The following is a 15,760-nucleotide window of genomic DNA, read 5'->3' as shown; positions in this document are numbered from 1 at the left end:
TCGTGGCTCTGATGAATTTGGATTTTCTGAGGTGGAGCATGTCCATTAATTCAGGATTGGACATGGCCTTGTACGTCAGGCACAGATCACCTCTGAGTAGGCGGTATGCGACTGAATAGAGCTGGAGTTTTTTCAGTCAGGCAGCATATGACATATGTTTAAGACCCTTTATCCTCTTGGTGAGGAACTTTTGGGGTCTTTCCAACTGCTGCAGGTGTCGGGTGAGATACATCCCAAATGGGGCATTGTACTCAATCATTGGCCTGATAAGAGAAGAGTACAGGGGTACAATGACCTCTCTTGATCTAGATGTGAAACCCTTCATAAGGTGGGCAATATAGAAGGTCTTCCTAACCACTTTGGCAATGTGAGTGTGAAATGAGAGGTTACTGTCAACCTGGGTCCCTAGGTCCCCGATTACCTCTTCCGTACTTAATGGATTACCGCCTATGTGGTAATTTGTCGGTACCTTGTCTTTCCCAAAGGGTATGACTATACATTTATTGGCGCTGAGCTTAAGGCCATGGCTCTGGCACCAATTATCCGTTTCTATGAAGCCTCTCTGAAGGATGATTGTGTCCGCTGGAGTATCAATTATGGTGCCCAGTTTGCACTCATCTGCGAACTTTGTCAGCCACAATCCTCCTATGTTTGCCTGTACCTCGGAAAAATAAATGCCGAACAAGAGGGGTCCCAGGACTGAGCCCTGTGGGACACCGCTTGTGACTGGCTTAGAGTCTGACATAGCTCCAGCAACTCTGACCCTGTGGGTTCTGTCCTTGAGCCAGTTTGCAACCCATCTTCTGACATATAGGTTTACATTTAAGCTGGTGAGTTTGTCTATGATGCCCAAGTGGGGTATTGTGTCAAAGGCTTTTGCAAGGTCAAGGTAGGTTGTGTGAACTGCCTTACCCTCATCAATGGCCTTAGTGAGTTTCAAAAAAGTCGACCAAGTTCAAAAGGCAGGATCTGCCCTTGACAAAGCCAAATTGGGTAGGATCCAATGTCTGTAGGTCCCCAATGTCTTTGTTTACGAGTTCCATAATGATCCTCTCCATAGCTTTGCAGACCAGGCTCGTCAAGCTTATGGGGCGGTAATTTCCAGGGTCCTTAGAAGCACCGCCTTTGTGAAGTGGGACCACTGTTGCCGTACAGCACTCTAGCTTTAGAGAGGGCGGCTCTCACCTGGGCATCTGAGATGTTAGGGAGGCTACACTCTGCTGGGATAGTTATTTCTCCTTTTGGGGGGGGGGGGTGGAATTTGCACTGAACCTGTCTGCCAGAATGTTGGCAATGTCAGTGGGTTCAGTGTATTTTGTGTCATTTTGGACCAACTCTGAGCATATCTGGGAGTTTCCACCCAGGTTTCTAACATAGCTAAAGAAGGTCTTGTGATTGTCTTGTGTCTTTTGCGATTTTTCTCTCAGAGTTGGCCTTGGATGATTTTAGGAGTGATCATAGTTTTTTGCTAGTACTGATCAGAGATGCCTTCCCTTTTAGGGATTTTGCTCTGTCATGTAGTAGCTTCCTCCTCCTGTTGTAAAGTTTGTTTATGGCTGGGGTCCACCAGACCGGGTGCCTGCCTTTGGGGGAATGGGTCTTGGTTTTATTTAGGATTGCATGATCCATGCATTCTTGAAGGTGCCCATAGAAGGCATTTGCAAAGGACTCAGCAGTGTGGGTTGCGGTTTCCACTGGCCCAGGGGCCTTGAAAGATACCACTTCAGTCTTAAGAAGTGTGAAGTTTGCTTTTGAGAAGTTCTTCACTGTGGTCTTTTGTGCAGGGGGTGGGGGTGGGATGTGGATTTCCAGTGAGATTAATTTATGGTCTGATCTTACCAAAGAGGGATGTACTTCCGGTGTGGAGCATTTTGTCCCCATGTTTGTGATGATCAGGTCTAGTATATTGTCTCCTCTTGTGGGAATGGTGACTAGTTGTTCCACTGCATTTGAGTTTATGAATTCTAGGAACCTTTGGGCTAGGGTGTTGGGGCTTGAGTAATGTTCCCAGTCTATGTTTGGGTAGTTGAAGTCTCCCAAAATGATGGTATTTGGAGAGACATTCATACTCTCCAGTGTCTTCAGGAAGGCTGTGTGGGGTTCCTGAGTTTGAGAGGGTGGTCTGTAGCATGCTACAAACTCTAAGGCAGTTTTGCCTATGGTTATAGTTGCACCTGGATAGCCTCCGATGCTTCGTGCGTTGCCACTAACCTGGAGGTGTGGGTATCTGATGAAAATGGATACTCCCCTTCCTTTTGTGGTTCGGTCCAAGCTTTGGGGCCGGAAAGCATGATATGAGGTAAAACCTGATAGTGCTGGGGTGCTCTCAGGAGCCTTGAACCAGGTTTCAGTCACTGCACAGACATCAATGTTCTCCATACTGAGGAGGGCTTCGAGGGCGTGCATCTTGAGGTTTAGACTTCTGGCATTGAGCAGCATAACCCTTAGTTTTTTTCTACTTGTGTTTTCTAGGGAGGTAGGTTTGTCATTTGAGCCTTGCCTAAAAAAGGCACTATGGGGGTGGCAAGAGCCTTGGCCAATATCCGGAAGCACAGGGGTGACAGGTGCAAGCCATCCCTTGCGAAACAGCATGGCTTGTCAAGCATGTCATCCCAAGCAGACAGACACTGGATCCCCTTAGAATGACACCAGTAATTAAGCCAATTGTTAAAACTGATCATTTTGTCTTTGTACTGTGGCATCATTCTTGGTGAGGGTAAGATGCTGCTCAGGGTCAGGGTCATACCGGCCTGGGCTACATAATCAGAGAGCTCCTCTATGTCTCTTTTCATGTAGTCCAGGGAGGTACGTCTCAGGTCGTTCACACCGGCATGTACAATGACAGAGTCATATTTGTACTTGCTGTGGAGTGACCTGAGTGCTTGTGTTATGTGGCGGATTCTAGCTCCCGACAGGCAGCTTACTGTGACCCTCTCCTTGTTCAGTCTGGTGAGCAGGACGTCAGTGTGCCTGACTATGGAGTCACCTATTACAAGTGTGTCTGGCATGTTGTTTGGCCTTAAGGGCTGTGACTGTTTAGCACACTGACTTTGTGAACTATGTGTTGCATGTGCTATGCCTTGAGGTGGTGGTTGCTTGGGTGATTGCTTTGGATGCCTCTGTTTTGGTAGATTTTTAATCAGCGCCTCAGAGTATGTTTTTGTGCGTTTATGTGTTTGCTTTGCAGTTGTGATAGTTCTATGTGAGACTGGGTTTGTGGTGTGCGTGGTTACCTTCTCCTCCTGACTGGTCTTGCCAGTACTGAATTGAGAGAGCTCAGCCTCCAGTTTGGCTATATAGTTGCATCTCTCGCATATATTTGTATTTGTTGGGAGGAGGAGAGGGTTGTCTGTGTACATGAGGCAATTGTAACATTGCCTCAAGATTCCCAGATTCACCAGCTGAACAGGAGAGGATGCCAGCAACTGACCCTTCGACATGCTAGAAATAGTGAAAAAGATTGCTGTGTAACAGAGTCAGAAAGGACCTATAGGGAAACGGGTACTCAACAGAATTTAGGTGAATGAAGTACTTTCGTTTAAGAGTGCTTTACCTGTACACAAAAATGCTTTAGGAGCAAGTGCTGAGCTTTTCAGATAGAGTATAGGCTGTTTAGATTGCAAGTAGAACAGTTCTAAGGGAAAAATTGAAGAGCAGACTTGGAGCCAGAAAAAGTTTAACCAGCTGCTATGCGACCACAAAAGCCGTGCAAACGTGGATTTTAAGCAATGAACTACAAAAGAGCTAGGAATGGTCCCAAACAACCAATTACTAACAGCTTCTTGTGCTGAGGTCACTTCCCCAAAGGACAGGTAGGCTGCTCAAGGCTCCCCACTCCCACTGGTGAGCAAGAAACTTCCTTCTATCCAAGTAAGGTAATGGACAACACAGGAACTACACCACAGCCCGGAATACAGCAATGCCTGTATACTGGTCTAAACTAGTCGAGAAAGGCGGGAAAACAAGGATTTTTTTTTGTTTTTTTTGCAGAAATACACAGAAAATGCAGAGACAGTGATAAATTAGTTACACAGGCTAGCACACTTTAGTGGGCAGCCTCCACAGTTCAATTAAACAAACAAGCAAACTTTCGACTAACTGATAAGCTAGAAGGCTTCCCCCCAACACAAAGCTTGGGGGGAGGCTCAGAAGCTTACATACAGTCCTGGATACAGCAAATCTGGACTGCAGAGGCTCAGAAGTTTACATACAGTCCTGGATACAGCAAATCTGGACTGCACTAGTTACAGGAAAGATAGAAAACAGGTATAGTATACATACATATATACACACACACACAGAAAAGTAGCTAAAACAGCAGTAAAAACAATTCAAATGCAGTGCAAGCTAGCACATTAGTATGTAGCAATGCTAGACCAGTTTAAAAAAGCAATTAAATTGAAAAAAACAAGTGCAGAAGTAGTCTAATTAGGTAGAATGAGGTAAAGAGATGGGACTGGGGGGATTGTGCCAGATCAAATCTACAGTGGGGGCGGGCAACTGCAAAAGCCTCCAAAGTTTACAAGACAGAAACAGGGAGGGTGGGTATGGGAAAACCAACACCTTCAGCAGAGATCTGAAAAACTATACAGTGAAGCAAAAACAGTGCACAACTCTAAAGTCAGCCAGCAATGATGTAAAATTAAATTAGTCAAACAGTACACAACTCTGAAGTGCCAGAAACATATACATTGCTCTGTAAATCTCCAGATAGTTTTAAGAGCACTCTGTCAGGACACAGGAAGGCTCCAAGCAATGATATGCAGGCGGTTACTAAAATAACAAATAATGTAAACTATGTACCCACACATGCATTGGTTCAGCAATATCTATATTCATAGGGACATGATAAAAATCAATCTTTAGGAATCTAGATTAAAAATTATTTAAGTCATGGCAGTTAAAGATAAGTGGAAGAGACAAAAAATATAAAACAAACTGAAAAATGAAGCTCTTGCCTATGGATAGCAAGATACAAGCAAAAATATTTTTAATCCCTTTAAGTTTTATATACAGGTCACGCATGTTTTAATCAACAAGAAGCTGTGGATAGTAATTAATAAAAAAAGAGTGGATTTTATTTTGGGAAGGGAATAGGGCAAGAATCAGGTGGAATAAGTTGATCCAATAGAACAATGAAGCGAAGGTGGGGGCAATTCAAGAAATAATGCAATTTTGAATGCAGATCCTTACAACAGTCATACAGATTATATTCATAAAACAACAACATGTTTGCAAACGTGAACTTAATATGGTTCGATTTTTTTTTTATATATAAACCTACATTGGCCTATTTCACAAACAGGTCAATAAAGAGGTTTAAAAATAAACATACTCTTTCTCCACAATAGAATTCTGGCTAAAGAACTCTTCCAACATCCACTGAATATCAGAAAAAAAAAAAAAAAATTCTATTCACACCCAAGAAGTATTCTGAAAACGAACAATTCAGCACTAAATCAGCCAGCAATACCACCACTGAATTAAATCGGGTTATATTACACGATTAAAGTTTCAAAACTTCAAATCTGATATGGTCAACACCATACGATTGAAGAACCGGTCAATGGAAGATAAAGTTTATATGTGCCTGCACTATATCTTGCAACAACTTGACAAGCCAGGGACATATGGAAAGATTCTGTTTGTGGACTTCAGCTCTGCAGTTAATAAAATAATTCCAAAGCGCCTTCACTTGAAACTCTTCCCGCTTTCCGTTCCTGTCAATGCTTTCTAACTAATAGGAAACAGCAGGTGAAACTGGGGAAATTTACATCTAGCTATCACATGATCAATACAGATGCTCCCCAGAGGTGTGCTCTCCCCACTGCTGTTCTCCCTCTACACCAATGACTGTACCCCTAAGGACCCCTCTGTCAAACTTATTAAATACGCAGACGATACAACTATTAAGAATGGTGAGGAGTCTGCATACAGACAGAAGGATGAGCAGCTGGCTCTGGTGTAGTCAGAATAATCTGGAAATGAACACACTTAAAAACTGTGGAGATGACAATGGACTTTAGCAGTGGTACTACAATATTACCCCTCTTTACTTTTAATACTGTGTCAGTTGTGGAATCCTTCCAGTATTTGGGATTTATAATCTCCCGGGACTTGAAGTGGGAGACCAATGTAGGGTCCATCATAAAAGATACAACAGCGAATGTACTTTCTGCAACAGCTGAGAAGTTCAACTTCCCATGGGAACTGTTGATTCAGTTCTATACAGCAGTCAAGTCTGTTCTCCACTCATCCATAAAAGAGTGTGGTTTGGATCTCAGTCTAACCATGACAAAAATAAGTTACATTGAGTAGTCAGGTCTGCCAAAAATATCACTGGTCAAAAACCAAAACACAAAGCAGCTTATACTCCAAAAAACTTCAACAAAAACAAGGAAGCAACAGTTCCGGAAAAACAATACTTTGATAGCTCCAACGGTAAGCGCTTTCGCCTCTCCACCTATTCTCCAAACAGAGACTTCTTCAGAGAACCATATAAAAAATACTGTGCACTTTAATACATAAACAATCACATGACATACCTAATCACGAGACATCTACACATTTAAGAACACAAATCAATTGATCACATCCTATTTTTAAAAACTTGCTACACTTAAATCCTGTTTAATATTAGAACTCCTTTTACATGTAAAAACTGTGTTTTAATCCCCTTTTTTTTAAATAACTTATAAATTCCTCTCTATTATTTAACCCTGTCAGGAAACATGCATTCAATTTAACCTGCAAACAATACTCCAAGTTCTTCCTCAATATTCACAATGTTAGCAGTATTAACTATCTTTTCTAAAACCAAGAACTTAAAACGGTTACACTTTTTATAATGTCTACTCATTGCATTCCTTTCATCTCCTATCTGTACTGCGTATTTATGTTCATAAATCTGCTTATACAATTCATATGGATAGCAACGGTAGCAGAGCAGTATGCAGATCTGAGCGTTTAAACAAACACTACAGCCAGTATGGATACTGGTAACAGAAAGAATAGAAACATTACTGGCTTGAGAACTGTGAATGATGTTTCAGTAATGTTAAGTAGTCCTATGAGCACAATTCAGTGAGAATGGGAGCCAAACCAATGCAACAGTGTGAAATGAAGGACAACAAGTAATAGAAGAATATCAGAGAAAGAATGGTAATGAAAGAACCTGGGCCCAGGTAACGGCAAATGGAAGAAAGGAAAATGAGAATACAAAATGGCAGCAAAAAAAAATGTTTTGGAAAGAAGGGACAATGGAAACAGAACTGGAACAGAAGGAAGCAGTCATGGAGGACTTCGGTACAGCCAATTTTAAAATAATTAACATCTCCAATTACTGCTTGTCTCAATTAGAATGTTGTGCGATTGGAAAGAGCTGGAATTTTGTACCAGCCCAAAGAGCAAACAAGTTACAGATAAGTGAATTGAGAAGTTATGTAAGGATGTTAAATTTTAATATGTTTGATAAACAAGAAGGTAATAAGTTGCACTGCTATAAACCAAGTTGTTTTAACCCACCTTTACACAAGGAAGTGTATTTGAATATATGTGAAGCTCAATTATTAGAATTATTTGAAAATTAAAATATTTAATTTGTTTTATCTAAAAATGAAAAAGATTGTTTTGATAATTTAATGAAAAATGATGATATACTATTTATGAAGGCAAATAGTGACACTGGACAGAAAAATGTACGAGCAGAAAATGGGTGAAATTTTGGCAGATGAGAACTATTATAAGAAAGTAACAATTAAAGAGGTCAAAAAAGGGTATGGAATGATTGATTCATGTATTGAAGAGTGGTATTTAATGGGGAGAATAGATGACAAAACAAGTAGTAGTTTGATTGTAACCCAAACATGAGTAGGATCGTTGGTATTCCAAAGATCCACAAAAATATAGATAATCCGCCTTTAAGACCAATAGTGCCCAGTGCCAATAGCAAAACAGAGGCTTTGTCTTTGGAGATAGACATTTACTAGTAATTTGATGTATATTAAGGAGAGTTTTGATTTTTTTTTTATCTAAAATTTAAACATTAACAGCATATGAAACAGATTAGTAACTTTAGATATAAAATCATTATATACGATTCCTAATGTGGAGGGGATGGATATTTTAAGACTTCAGTTGCTGAGAACTAAAAAGGTATTCTTGTGGTACTATTAGTTTATTGATGGAAATGATTGATATTGTACTTAGTTATTGTCTTTCAAAATGAAATCCATGTTCGAACAAATGGGGTAGCAATGGGTGCAGCATTGGCACCCAGCTATGCTAATGTTTTTATGCATGGATAGGAGCAGGTTTATATATTGGAAAGCAGTTTTATAAAACATTGTCACAATATTAAGTTTTATTGATGATTTTTTGTTATGCAGAGAAACAGGTGATGAATTTATAAGTTATATTAATAGTGTTTGTTCCTATTTAAAGTTAGTTTACACATGAAAGTAGTTATGAAAAAAAAAAAAATTTTAGATAGTGATTTAAAAAGAAGAAAACAGATTGACAAATTATGTATAAAAAATGGAAGAGAGGGGATATCCGAAACAAGTAGAAAGACTTAAACAGTTAAAGGAATAGTGGACCTGCAACCAAAAGAAAAAATATGTCTTGCAAATACAAGACAGCAAAGGCTATTCATAACAGCACTAATTCAAATGCTATTAAGATTATTAGTAGAAATTGGATGCTGTTTAGAACCAATTAGGAGTTACTTAATAAAATAGGAGAGAAACCTAGTTTTATACAAAAAAAAAAAAAAAAGCGCTAAAAGTTATAAAAATTATTTTCAGTCTAAATTAAATCCTATTCAAGTACAAGAAAAGAGATGTGGGATGATTAAATGCTTTAATTGTAACATGTGCAACTACTTGTATATTGAGAGAAATGAAATAAAAGTGGGAAACAAAAGTTAAAATACCTGGAACTTTTAATTGCAAAGTTTTTAGTGTGATTTATTTGATTGTATGCTTAGAATGCAATTATTTTTATGTCGGAAGGACAATGTGTGAATTGTATAAGCGGATTTATGAGCATAAATACGCAATACAGATAAGATGAAAAGAATGCAATGAGTAGGCATTATAAACAACAAAGTGTAAAATAAAAGGTTTTGGTTTTAGAAAAATTAGTTAATACTGCTAACATTGAGGAAGAACTTTGTTGGCAGGTTGAATGCATGTTTCCCGCCAGGGTTAAATAAGAGAGAGGAATTTATAAGTTATTTCAGAGAGGAGATTAAAACACCAACAGTTTTTACAGGTAAAAAGGAGTTCTAATATTAGGATTCAAGTGCAACAAAACTTTTTTTAAAATAGTATGTGAAGATCAATTGATGTTTGGTGTTTTTAAATGTGTAGGTGTGTCATGTGATTGTTTCTGTATAAAAGTGCACAGTATTTTTTATATGGTTGTCTGAAGAAGTCGCTGTTTGGAGAATAAGTGGAGAGACGAAAGTGCTTACCGTTGGAGCTATTGGTTTTCCTGAGCTGTTGCTTCCTTGTTTTCGTTAAAAATATCATTGGTGCTAGTTCATCCACCTTACAGAACCTGTACTATTCCAAAGTCATGAAAAGGGCAGGGAAAATCATGACTTGACCCTTCACATCCAGGCCACCATCTTTTTGAAGTATTACCATCAGCCAGATGTTACAGATTAATACACACCAAAACAAGCAGATACAAGAACAGTTTTTTTTTCCCACAGACCATCAAGTTCATAAACTTAACTCAGCTTATTAGGCTAGGGTATTCTTCCCCAAGCCTCCAAGGATTCTGCAGTACATACTTCTTTCTTTAAGAGTTTATTTCAGTATTTCTTGCACTGAGTTGCACCTTGTATGTATATTTACTTTTGTTCTTATTAGTTGCATTTATGTCGTTTGTCTTGTTCTTAATAGTTGCGTTTATGTAATTCATACTTAGAGTAACTGAAACTGGAGTAAAATTCCTTCTGTGCGTGCATACTTGGCCAATAAATGTGATAATGAAAATGTAATCTGGATGGTGTAGGTAGACCAGGATGGGGGCACCAGGTGGGGGGGGGGCACTGTGGAGCCCCTTTGCTAGTACACCAGATGACCAAAGGCTGGCCCTGTTACATAATGACAAAATATGTAGTGCATGTTCAGTTAGCAGTGGGAAGTCCAGAACGATCAGCCATTACTGATCAAAAACAGATGCCCTTAACCCAAGAAAACTACCGAATGAAATATAGATTTGTGTGTTGCAGACACAAAGTAGTAAACATAGGGTTACACTACCAGAATTTTTGTGTCTTACTGTACTGGCTCAACGTCCATTTCGCGCATGAATGTATGCGCCACAGTGATTGCATAGGACATCACAGGCATTAGATTTGTCAAAGGATGCATGCAATGCAAATTTGTCTGACATCATGCATACATTCATAGGTGTGTACTAGGACAATGGCCCTGGAGCTTTTACAAGCCTAGCCCATAGAAGTACCCTGGCATCGTGCCGCCTGACGTTAGTTCCCAGTGTCTCTATCAAGTACAGCCACTGGAATGATCCCCGGGATGAACTTTCGATTTCCCATCCACTCAAGATTTCTCTTGAAAAGGGCCAGTGAGATGCTCTGCTTGACATGTATGGGAAGTCCAATCCAGAGCATGGGCAGTCTCTGTGTCCCTCCAGCATGTTCTGTTGATTGTGGTAATTGAGGTTGAGGTCTCTGGAGCGAGTGGTGCAGAGGGATTGGGATTTCTTTAGATGTAGCATTTCTAACCAAGCTGGGTCAGACATGGCTTTTTAAATCAAGCAAAGATGGTCTCTTAGTAGATGATATGAGAGGGGATAGCTGGAGTTTTTTTTTTTTTGAGTCTGTCCATGTAGGACATGTGTTTAAGGCCTGGGATCCTCTTCGTGAGGTACTTTTGTGGCATTTCCAGCTGTTGCATGCGTCTAGTGAGGTACATGACAAATGGGGCATTATACTCTGACTGGCCTAATGAGGCAAGAGTAGAGAGATGATGACCTCTTTCTTCCTGGATGCAAAACCTTTGGTAATGAGATGTGCCACATAGGACTTTGACCACAGTGGCAATGTGGTGGTCAAAGGAGAGGTTGCTGTCAACATATGTCTCCAAATCTCTTACGACTTCAGTGTTCAGTGGGTTCCCATCAATGTGGGGATTAGTGGGAACTGAGTTTTTCCCAAAGGGGATGACAACGTATTTTTTTTTTTTACATTAAGCTTAAGGTCATGGTTTCGGCACCAGTCATTGGTCTCAGTAAGGCCTTTCTGTAGGATCTCTACATCACTTGGGGAGTTAATGGCTCCCAGCTTGCAGTCATCTGCAAACTTGGTCAGCCAGAGTCCCTCCGTGTTGGCCTGGACTTCTGAGATGAAGATACCAAAGGAGAGGCCCCAGGACCGATCCCTGTGGGACTACACTCATGACTGGTCGGCAGTCTGACTTGGAGTCTGCTACTTTCACACTGTGGGTTCTGTGAGCAAATTTGTAACCCACCTTGTGATATAGAGGTTGATGCCTAGTTTGGCGAGTTTATCAATAATTCCTGGTGGGGAATGGTATCAAAGGCCTTGGCTAGATAGAGTTAGGCTGTATGAACTGCCTTCATCCACAGCACTGATGACTGACTCGAAGTCAGTCAGGCTGCTCAACCTATCAAAACCAAACAGAGTGGGATCTAGAGTTTGCAGATTCCCTATATCTTTGTTAATTAGGTCCATGATGGTGGGCTCCATAGCCTTGCATATCAGACTAGTCAGGGTAATGGGGCGACAATTCCCAGGGTCTGTAGTCACTCCCCCTTTATGGAGAGGGATGACTGTAGCAGTGCACTATTCGGTAGAGACAAAGCCTGAGGTGAGGCTGTGACTGAACAGGGCACATAGATGTGGTGCCAGTTCACGTAGAACACATCCAGGGATACTGTCGGGTCCCATGGAAGATGTATTCTTATTCTTGGCCTTGGACAATGCAGCTTTAACCTGTGCTGCAGTAATGCTGGGTGCCTGGCATTCCTCCGGTATTGTGATTTGTCCTTTAGTGGCGGAGAGATGGGTAAAGTTGGCACCAGATCTGTCGGCCAGTATGTTGGCAATACCTGTTGGCTCAGTACAAGCGGTACCACTTGTGCCGTAAAGTTGACCACCTCTGTTTTAGGAGCCCAAAGTCAGCTTTGAAGAAGTTTTAAATGGGGGTTACCTTTGCAGGGGGTGTGGGTAAGATGTGGATTTCCATGGTAATTAGTTTGTGGTCTGATCGAACCAGGGAGGAATTTACTACTGGTGTAGAGCAACGGTTGCCCATGTTAGTAATAACCCAGTCAAGGATGTTGCTTCCTCTAGTGGGGGTAAGAATGAGCTGGTCAAGGCATTGGAATTTATGAATGCCAGGAAGCGCTGAGCCAGTGTATTGCTTGCTGATCACACACACCTGACTTTTCAGTCTCTCTCCAGGAAGGATAGAATGCCTCTGCCAGCAGGAATATTTATTGCGTAGTCTTTATTTACCCTCTTCCTTAACATAGTCCGATCTCGGAGTTGGTATATTCAAGTAGCAGGGGAGGGGCTTACCCCCCCCCAAAAGCAAACAGTAATTGTTTATATTCAAAGAAAACGCGCACTTTAAGTGAAGTGGAAATCACAGTAAACTATGCAGGGCTTTGTTGTACTGCTCTGGCTGACCAGCCGTTTCGGGCGATATTGAAGTGTATTAACCCACCAGTTAGTATGTGCAGGAATGGGTGTGGTTGCTGTGAATGACATGCCAGAGGGCGGCGATTAAGAATGATAATTTGCCATGATTGACATGGAATGCACACTGCAATTCCATGTCATGTAATTAGAATTTGCTACAACAAGTTACGTACGTGTATACATACTTGTATGTTATGTACTTGTACACATGTATTTTCTGACCGATATGAAGTCAAAATGTGTCATTATTTTGTGACTTCATTTCTCAATTATTTGCCAGAAAGTCAGATTTAAAAACAGACCAATAATACCAGGCAAAAATCTGGATATTCTGCAATAATCTGGTCAGTTGAGAGGGGTATGTTGGCATTCAGCACACTTTCACACATGGCAGTGATTACACTTGTTGATACCAAATCGAAGATAGTACCACATCCACAATACACAGCATGATGATTGCTACTTACCACAATACACAGCATGATGATTGCTACTTACAAGTGACAGACAAGTCATATTTTGCAAAAATGCACAGACAAGTCATCTCTTGCAAAAATGCAGAACTAGTACTGTACTTTAGCACAGACATGTACAGACTCAGCAAACCCAGTCTGTTTCAGCTGCTCCAAATAAAAACAGCTACTTAAAACATAACAGTGGTGGTGGGAAAGCAAGAGTTTTAAGATATCCAGGTTATCATGCAAAATACTGAACGTTTTCACAGCATTTGCTTTTAATGCACACCAGAAAAATAGCTGCACCGACATCCTTTTCTCGGCGTAGGCTGAATCTAACTCTTTGACCGCATGAAAAAGCAAACAGCGATTTTCAAACTTAATTTGTGTTATTCCTATTCCTACATAGGGAAAATCACTGGACAGCTTTCAATCAAAAGGTGGGCGGTGTACTCCAATATCAATAGGTTTTACGTTATCGTGCACTAAAAAAACAAAAACAAACTCTAGGAGGCACAGACCAAAACACGAGGCAAGAAACTAGACGCTGTACAAAAAAATCCAGACAGCTGAAAGATATGGAGCTGTATTGCCCTAGATACAAGACTAAAGTCTGAGTGAGTTCATGATGATAACGAGCTTGACATACAAGTTTGGAAAAAGAGAGAGGTAACCAACGTTTAACAATAATGCATTACAGCCGGTACCTTCCTACAATTGCATATTTAAATTATCAACAGCATACATAAGTACATTTCTCCTAAATACACACATTTGGTGGGAGAACGCAATAGATCACATGAAAGACCAAAAAGCTAAGAACAAAAGTACTGCATTCCAGGCAACAGTCGTCTAAAAATAAGTAGTAATTCAAGTATGAAAATGCCACCCACGCCTCCCAAATCAACAGTAAATAGGAGTCTGAAAGACCAAAATCGACATGTTTAATAGTAAAACTGAAGGAAGGAAGCCAAGTCTTGACATTCCAGCGTCTGCGCAGCTTCAAACAGAGCACAAAGCAGCAGTTGTTAGACTGAAAAAAACACTTTAGTCTTACGTGGCAACACCTACAGTGCAAAACGGGGTAGGGAGGCTGCAACTGAAAAGCACTACAAAGTATTAGTATCCGAAAAAGCACACAGATTACGGAGAGAATACAATTTGTAAAACTACATTAAACGCCTTTGCAAGTCTGAATCCTTCTTTACCCACCCGAAAAAGAGTAAAAGTAAGTTTTTCCGTAGCCTATCCCAAACCACCACAGGTCAAATTACAAAAGCAATAGTGAAACACAAGAGAAGTATTAAAAATACTGTTACCGCCAACCACTAAGGAAAGGGATCCCCTGGACGTAAACGTAGACAGAGGGCAATACAGGTATACCAAACGTCACAGATGCTATAGTAACAACATTTTAAAAAAAGAGACTAAGAGTCTGCTATAAGAAAATCAAGCCACATCACCCAAAGCAAAACAGGTCCTCACCAACACAGAGGACTCCATCGTTCCAAAGTCCCACTTCTCAAAGTTCTCAGCAAGTTAAATTCAATCGGCTTTTATTTTAGATCCAAAAAAGTGACCTGGTGCAATCTCTAAACGAGCTTATTCAACTAATCCACTAAAAAATTATATCGGAAAGAAAGACTGCACAATAACGACTCCCTCTCTTTCCCGAAAATACAAAGAACAATCTCAGTACTTGAGAAATAAAACTTCTTCCGGAAGTTTAAATTTTAGCGCTTGGTTGCTGCACTTGCGTACGGCTAGTACTAGTCACTTCCGGCTCCTAGCACTTAGCCAGACGTATAAAGTGCGACACCCAGTGACTAATTAAATGACTGCAATCGTTGTTTTTACCTCTTTTATCGCTCAGCCTTCTATCCCGAAAATGTGGAAATGTCTCTCATAATGTGTGGAACAAATGGGCAAAATATAGAACATATCACAGCTAGCTTTCAATTGGATGTTGAGAGATGTGGCACACATGCTAACAGTTTACTTAACAGCGTCAACCAGGAGGCTCACCTGGATGATTAAAATGTATTGGATACTTATAAAACATTACTTAGAGAAATGCATGATTAAGTATTATTTACAATAGGTGTTAGCAACTGTTAATATTGAATATTTGACAGACATTTTCAATATGGAACAGCGACTTTTAAATACTAAAAATGAGTAAAGTGACACTAATAAAGTAACACTTTAGAAAAACAAATTAACATAAGCTACGTTTTATGAGAATGATTATGGTGGGGTCTACCTTCAAAAATAAGTTGTGTGTACTAATCAGATTTTGAGAGTCAACTTTTTGTCCTCAGTTTTGAGAACTGATAACATTTGGCAATAATCAAAGATACACTCAATTTATTTGTTATAGATGGAAGATTTCAGCTGCTCCTGTCCAGTATCACCCTTAAAAAGATATTATGTGACAACTTTTTTTTAAAATTGGTGGTTTAGAAGTACACGCTCTCTTCCGACTGTGTTCTATGTGGCAGCAGGAGGTATGTTAACAGCTTTTAAGCCTAACAATTAGTTTTGGAAGCTATCCCTAGATGACTACCCTTTTGTGGGGCAGTTTCCTGCCAAAAAGATCAAGGGA

At 40.3% G+C, this 15,760-nt stretch overlaps 1 protein-coding gene across 4 annotated transcripts in view; it reads right to left on the bottom strand.

Moving 5' to 3' along the window:
• Window positions 1-14,958, bottom strand: part of LOC122809727 (anillin-like) — a 1,124,352-nt gene extending 1,109,394 nt beyond the window's left edge. For 3 of the 4 annotated variants that reach the window (XM_044081431.1, XM_044081433.1, XM_044081432.1), the window contains exon 1: window positions 14,641-14,958. In XM_044081431.1, coding sequence (XP_043937366.1) covers window positions 14,641-14,658 — 18 coding nt within the window. In that variant the 5' untranslated portion in view covers window positions 14,659-14,958. The remainder of the gene's footprint in view (window positions 1-14,640) is intronic. The other variant, XM_044081434.1, reaches the window with a different exon arrangement.
• Between the last annotated feature and the right edge of the window lie 802 nt (window positions 14,959-15,760).

The sequence above is a fragment of the Protopterus annectens genome, chromosome 8.part0 (genome assembly GCF_019279795.1).
Source record: "Protopterus annectens isolate FY-2018-M chromosome 8.part0, PAN1.0, whole genome shotgun sequence".
Classification (NCBI taxonomy): domain Eukaryota; kingdom Metazoa; phylum Chordata; order Ceratodontiformes; family Protopteridae; genus Protopterus; species Protopterus annectens.
This window is presented reverse-complemented; position numbering and strand designations above follow the sequence as displayed.